The sequence below is a fragment of the Mustela erminea genome, chromosome 5 (genome assembly GCF_009829155.1).
Source record: "Mustela erminea isolate mMusErm1 chromosome 5, mMusErm1.Pri, whole genome shotgun sequence".
Lineage (NCBI taxonomy): Eukaryota > Metazoa > Chordata > Mammalia > Carnivora > Mustelidae > Mustela > Mustela erminea.
In genome coordinates, this window is record NC_045618.1 from 61,145,996 (window position 1) to 61,153,184 (window position 7,189).

The 7,189-nt window shown below is 38.0% G+C and overlaps 1 protein-coding gene across 1 annotated transcript in view; it reads left to right on the forward strand.

Moving 5' to 3' along the window:
- Positions 1-6,798, forward strand: part of BUB1B (BUB1 mitotic checkpoint serine/threonine kinase B) — a 48,757-nt gene extending 41,959 nt beyond the window's left edge. The window contains exons 20-23 of the mRNA XM_032343263.1: positions 1,824-1,966; positions 3,321-3,492; positions 4,289-4,395; positions 6,221-6,798. Of these exons, the coding sequence (XP_032199154.1) occupies positions 1,824-1,966; positions 3,321-3,492; positions 4,289-4,395; positions 6,221-6,452 (654 nt within the window). The 3' untranslated portion in view covers positions 6,453-6,798. The remainder of the gene's footprint in view (positions 1-1,823; positions 1,967-3,320; positions 3,493-4,288; positions 4,396-6,220) is intronic.
- The last annotated feature ends 391 nt before the right edge of the window (positions 6,799-7,189 follow it).

Consider the following 7,189-nt stretch of genomic DNA (forward strand, 5'->3'; position numbering starts at 1 on the left):
CCCCTATTATGTCAATTTTCAAACAGACAAAAATAGCCAGAATTGGACAGTGACCCAGTAATCTAACTATGATCGTCATCAGCTCATGGCCACTCTTAAGTTAATTCCTGGTGTGATAATTCCAATATTTTTTCCATGTCTGGTTTTGATATTTCTCTGTCTTTTCAGATTGTGTTTTTGGCCTTTTAGTTTATCATATAAATTTTCTCTTTTCTTTTTTAAAGATTTATTTAATTGAGAAAGAGTGCATGTGCGTGTGTGAGGGGGAGGAGGGGCCGAGGGAGAAAATCTCTAGCAGACTCCCTGAGGAGTGCAGACCCCTGTGTGGAGCTCCATCTCACTCACCCATGACCTGAGCCAAAACCAAGAGTCAGCACTTAACTGACTGAGCCATCCAGGCGCCCCTAATTTTTCTTGACAGACAGGCATGATATACTGGGTAAAAGGACCTGCTATAAATTGGCCATTAATAATGTGGTGATAAGGTATGAGGGGAAAGAAAGCATTGTATAGTTCTGTGTGTTATGTTCTTTTATAGTGAGCCTATGCCTCTGGACTGTGTTCCTCCCAAGAATTTCTCCTCCCTTAGGTGAGACATGATGGCTAGAGCAGGCTGGTGTTGGGTTATTTCCCTTCCCCAGGTCAAGTAGGCTCAGATAATACTCTAGCAGGTTAGGTCTGGTTAACTGGTTTCTCCTGATGACAGTTTTTAAGAACAATGCCTGTAGCCTATTTCAAAATGGTTCCTCTTCCCCTCCACCTCTGGAAGCACATGGAGAATTTTTCTCCAACACTTATTGTGAGAACCTGATCTAGCTCCTAGACATAAAACTCACAGAAGTGTGAGGAACTCCCTTTACCACTGCTGCCACCATGCTTATAGATCCTAGAAGAGTTGATTTTTCAGTCTGTGGCAGAGTGACACAGAGTGGCAACTTCCAAACTCTTTACATAAGGAATGATCTATTTTTGCTACTCTTGGTCTATCTGTGCTATCCCCCAGTAGATTATTTTTAGAACCCAAACACAATATATCATTTTATTCTTTGGAGTGTTTTTTTTGTTTGTTTGTTTTTTTAAGGTTTTATTTATTTATTTGAGAGAGAGTGTGTGCAAGCCAAGGAAGGGAAGGAGCAGAGAGGGAAGGAGAGGGACAGACTGTGCTGAGGGCAGAGTCCAACTCAGGGCTTAATCCCAGGACCCTGAGATCATGACCTGAGCCAAAACCAAGAGTTGGTCGCTCAACTGACTGAACTACCCAGGTGCCCTTGGAATGTTATTTTGATGGTAATATGAATTTTTTAAAATGGTTAGAATGAGGGTATTTTGAAATTACCATTTATAAAGCACCTATTGTGGGCCTGGCTAATCCTTGATGGTCTTCATCTATTATTTTTTTTTTTTAAGATTTTATTTATTTATTTGACAGAGATCACAAGGAGGCAGAGAAGCAGGCACAGAAAGGGGAGGAAGCAGGCTCCCTACAGAGCAGAGAGCCCAATGTGGGGCTTGATCCCAGAATTCTGGGATCATGACCTGAGCCGAAGGCAGATGCTTTAACCCACTGAGCCACCCAGGTGCCCCTTCTTCATCTATTATTTCATTAAGTCCTTATAGTATGGGATATATATATATACACTATTTATACTCTATACTATATAGGAGAGCAGTGTTGTTAGAACTGAGACAAAGACCCAACCTATGAAAGCCAGATTCTAGTAGAGAACAACAAGGAGTACAAAGCAGCAACTGATAAGGTATTGAGGGTAAGTACAGTCACCCCAACTTAAGAAATACTGAATTTTCTGTCCTTTGGTTTCTAGGATCTTCTTCAACACAGTGAACTTATTACCCATGAAATAATAGTGTTAGTTATTTATAACCTTTTGACAATAGTGGAGAAATTACACAGAGCAGAAATAGTCCATGGTGACTTGAGTCCAAAGAGTCTGATTCTTCGAAACAGGTTGGTCCTTTTCATTCTCTTAAAATTCTGTCAACTTTCTCTTAAAATATGGATAGTTTCCATTTCCTTTTGCCTCTTGACAAATGCTGTATTGAGGAACACAGTATTGTAAAGTATTTGCTATCTAAAAGTAAATAATCAAGGGGAATGGTTTGAAAGAGTTCAAAGAAAATACATTGAGGAAATACATTAATTCAGAAAAAAAATTAACCACTCTGAATATTGTGATGATTCCTTACAAGAAGAGATATAAAATATGATTCCTTGGAGGAATGTGACTTAGATTGGGTAGTCTTTCTCTGCATGCGGCCAGTATGGATTGATTGAAGGTGCTAGCAAAACCAAGGCACTTCTTGGTTTCAATACCAAAATTTAAGTCAGGCCAAACTGAGGTCATTGCTAAGAGCAGTGGCTAAACCAGAGGGCAAATGCAAACTCTGCCAAGGAAAGGGGCTTAGAGTTCCAGTTAAACCCAGTTAAGCCATCAAATTCAAGGGTATCATTCTGTGCTGTGGAGGTATGTGATGGGATTAGTCAAAGCCTACACTTAAAAATATAACATCTCTCACTGATACTCATCAGGGATTTGAGGGAACTGAGGAAAGCAGAGACAAAAGGAACACAAAAATAATTCATTTTTTTCTCTCACACAAATAGTGTATGTGTCCTTGGAGAGTAGCTTTATTGCATGGAATAGATAAACCCAAGGAAAATATAATTAATAGTGAATTAGTGTTATTAGGTTTTCTTTTATCTGTTTTGGGGGTTAGGAAATAATGGTTGTAATTACAGGTAAGAGTTAGAGAATATGGTGTTAAATAAAAACAGGATAGTTTACAGTAGAGGTGGCATCTTACACAAAAACAGCCTTTTGTTGTTTCAGTTAAACTCTGAGGAGGACTCTGAATGACCCTTGGAAAGCCTAATCTATAGTAGTGAACAAGAAAGGCTATGACATCTATTGAAGCTTCTAATTCTTCCATAGTTCTCATCAGTGTGTAAATCATTGCTATTGTACCTATTAATGTGTCTAGTATAAGACACTTCAAGTACTTGTTTTATATAATAACTATAATATGATAAATGTTCTGTGGTGCCTATACATTATGGTTTAGATATCCTTGTATCACTAGACTAACCTCAACATTCCCCGCTTAGCTGGACACTGCCACTGCCCTTACAGGTGCATTTCCATAGCTAACCACAGGAGGGCGCTGTTGGCATAGCTAAGACACACCTGCAATACCTTTTCCCCCCCTTTTTTTTCCTCTTTTTTTTTTTTTTTAAAAGAGCAGCTCTGCAGCTTCTTTCATGGCCTGTTTTTATTATCTCTTTCTCTTAAATCTGGGCTTAGAATCCACGATCCCTATGATTATAATAAGAACAATCAAGCTTTGAAGATAGTGGACTTCTCCTACAGTGTCGACCTTAGGGCACATCCTGATGTTTTTATCCTCAGCGGCTTTCGGACTGTACAGATCCTGGAAGGACAAAAGATCCTGGCTAACTGTTCTTCTCCCTACCAGGTAAGTGTAAAACAAGCCTGAGCAACTATGGGGAGGGTTTCTTAATCTCTTTCTTCCATGGATAAACCATGAAAGATAGTATTTACTGATATTGTCTCCCCTGGAATAGATGACCTAGTTTTCAGATATCACCAAGTCAAGCAAAATGTACCATTTTTGTGTTACAACACTGAAGACTATACACATACACGTGCAGACACATGACTAACTCAGTAACCTAAGTAACAGGGCCATTTCTATCACTCATCTTTGTGATCTTCTGTAAGTAATTTTCTGTAATCTTTGTAAAATAAGGCTAAACAATCTGCTCTGTGTGTATCAGAATTGTTGTGAGGGTTAAATGAAACAATGTACATAAAAAGATTACAAGTGTTAAGTGCTTTATGTGATAGTGTTCTATACAAAGTCTCTTCTGACTCATCTCTGGATATTTGGCGTTTGCTGATTGAAAATGTAGCATGAACTTAAATCAGTCACGTGGATCACATTTAGATCACAGCTAGAGTCCATGCACATTCAGTAGGTCTACAAATTTGAATTTGACAGTCTGTATAGTTTTGTTCTTCGGGATAATTTTTCCCATCTTTTGTTCTTAAGGGTAATTCCCAGAGTTAGCTTTATAGATCACTTCTTTGGGGAGCTTCTCTCTTCACCGTAGGAGTAGGGAACAGTCTACTAAAATGTATGTCATAAAATAAACTTCAACACTATAATAACTTTCTGCTTTCTATATAAAGAAATTGCCATGATATTAGCAGAGAAATATTTTAGCTGATGGTGCTTTTTGTGATTTCAGGTAGATCTGTTTGGTATAGCAGATTTAGCACATTTACTATTGTTCAAGGAACACCTACAGGTCTTCTGGGATGGGTCCCTCTGGAAACTTAGCCAAAATATATCTGAGTAAGTACTGGTGATTTTAGGGTCTTTGCCTATCCAGATAATTTTCTTTTACTCTTGGGTGCCCTCTGCTCGGGCGGCCTTAGTTTTCTTAGTCTGAATGCCATGATTCCATTAATTTCGAACAGTTTTCGTTAGTGTGTCAGTGGAGCATCTAGTGCAGAAGCAGAACAAAGGAATTGCTAATTAAAAATAAGAATCATACTATTCAGGGCGCCTGGGTGGCTCAGTGGGTTAAAGCCTCTGCCTTCAGCTCAGGTCATGATCCCGGGATCCTGGGATCGAGTCCCGCATCGGGCTCTCTGCACGGCAGGGAGCCTGCTTCCCTTCCTCTCTCTCTGTCTGCCTCTCTGCCTACTTGTGATCTCTGTCTGTCAAATAAATAAATAAAATCTTTAAAAAAAAAAAAAAAAAGAATCATACTATTCAGACTTTAGGACATCTTTCTGGACCTAGATATATCATATAGACTGTGACTATGGTATGGAAGCCTCTCATTCTAGCAGTGTTAATAGAAACATTTCATAAGAATAATTTTATAATCAATTGATGTTAGTCTAATAGCACTTTTTAATAGCTATTGTTATCAAAGTTAATAAGCATCTCTTGAAGAAAATTAAATTTCTCAATTATATACTAATTTTAGGCTATTATTTATTTAATGAGTGGGTAGAATCAAAGCAGAGAACTGAATTCTCCTTGGAGAAGTAAATGCTCCCTTAATAAGAACTGCTTGGTCTCAGAACCTTAGTATTCCCTCTAGCCAACTCATAAAACTTATTAAATACCCGATGGTCCACTTTAGCTTATCATAGCTAATAACTTCACAGAATAAGCTTACCATATACCAATTAATTGGTATAGTCTTTGGCTTAAAAAAAGAAAATTAAGGGGCGCCTGGGTGGCTCAGTGGGTTAAGCCGCTGCCTTCAGCTCAGGTCATGATCTCAGGGTCCTGGGATTGAGTCCCGCATCGGGCTCTCTGCTCAGCAGGGAGCCTGCTTCCCTCTCTCTCTCTGCCTGCCTCTCTGTCTACTTGTGATCTCTCTCTGTCAAATAAATAAATAAAATCTTTAAAAAAAAAAAAAGAAAAAATTAAAAACCACTATTGAGAATTTAACACCCCTTCTCCATTCCCCCTACTCCCAACAAGTGAATTGTATTTTTTCTTTATTTAATTCAGAATTTGGTCAGTCTCATATGTCTCTGAAATATACTTTTTAAATGGGCTTTAAATATAATGTAAGACCTGTAGGATAAATTCAGGTATCTCCACTTGGCTGTGGTCCTCGGTGGGTGTAACACAAACAAATAGGGACAGCTGGGGTTTCCTAACAACTCTGCCTTGTCTGATAATACAAGCTTCTTTGGTTAAAAGAAAACAAGGAAGTTAAACATCGCAGACATAAGCAGTAGTTAATTTAGTCAAGCTTAGGGTTCTCGGAGGATTGTGAAGATAATAAAACTCTGGGCAGGGGAGAAGGAGAACTGCAGCCTGTTTAACGACCTAGACTTTAGGAAAGTTAGAGGAGAGGAGCAAAATTCACTTTTCTTTTTTGTAGAGCAGTGCTACATCTTAGCACACAGAGGAAATGTGTAGATTCCCAACAGAGACTTATGGGAAGACTCTCCTCTCTTTTTTATTATCGTATTATGGCTCTCCTCTCTTTTATATAGTTCTACCTTGGGCTTTGAAAGGATTACTTGAGTTCTAACCCTAGACTTCTAGCTGTTACCTTAAATCCGTCAGTGCATAATGTAGCACTGATTTAAATACAGAATTCTTTTATATGCCTAATCTTGATGGAAATGGTTTTATGTATTTTTAGGCTAAAAGGTGGTGACTTGTGGAATAAATTCTTTGTACGGATTCTGAATGCCGGTGATGAGTCCACAGTGTCTGTTCTGAGGGAACTTGGAGCAGCAATGAGTGGGGTGTTTGATACCACATTCCAAAATCACCTGAACAAAGCTTTGTGGAAGGTAGGGAAGTTAATCAGTCCCGGGGCTTTGCTCTTTCAGCAGGATAGGCAATCAAATCTCTCACAGATTCCTGCCTAAAACCAATGATTGTATTGTGGAACACTGGACCTGTGTATGCTATAATTTAATTTAGGACATGTTTAGATACACTACCAATGCATTGCTACTTTTTAATAGAGCTATATTTCTAGTAACTGGCATTTTTAACATAGCACTATATCTGTTCTTGACTTTGTCTAACAAAGAACTGTTTTATTCTTAATGGACTCCATTTGAATGGGTGCCTTGTTGTCATTTAACACATTTGTCTCTACTTTTCCCTGTACATTTTTCTTTTGTAATTTGTGACATATACCCTTATGATCACTCTGTATTTTTTTTTGATCACTCTGTATTTTTAAGTAATAAAATAGTATTTGTTGAATTAATGCTTCTAACATCTCATCTACTTTTTGCCAACTAAGGTAATAAATGGCTTGATTTCACAGACAAGAGCTGTTTTACCATGGAAATTTATATATCCTAGACTTGGAACTGCCATGATAGAATCATAACAAGACAGAATAGCCATCCATTCCTTTGGGTGTTCCTGACCTTCCACTAATGGTCTAAATTTAAAAGTATATAAAATGATTTAATATAAGGCCAAATTTTCTTAAATTTCAAGTGGCAAAATTGTTCTATTTCTATTTTTATGTTTTCATTTTTTTTATCCACCAAACCCTTTGGACTATTTATATAATCTCGTGGTGTTGCAGCTTCTGGGTCTCTTGATTAGGACTGTGGCTCTAAGAAAGGAAGAGAAAAGGTTTTGA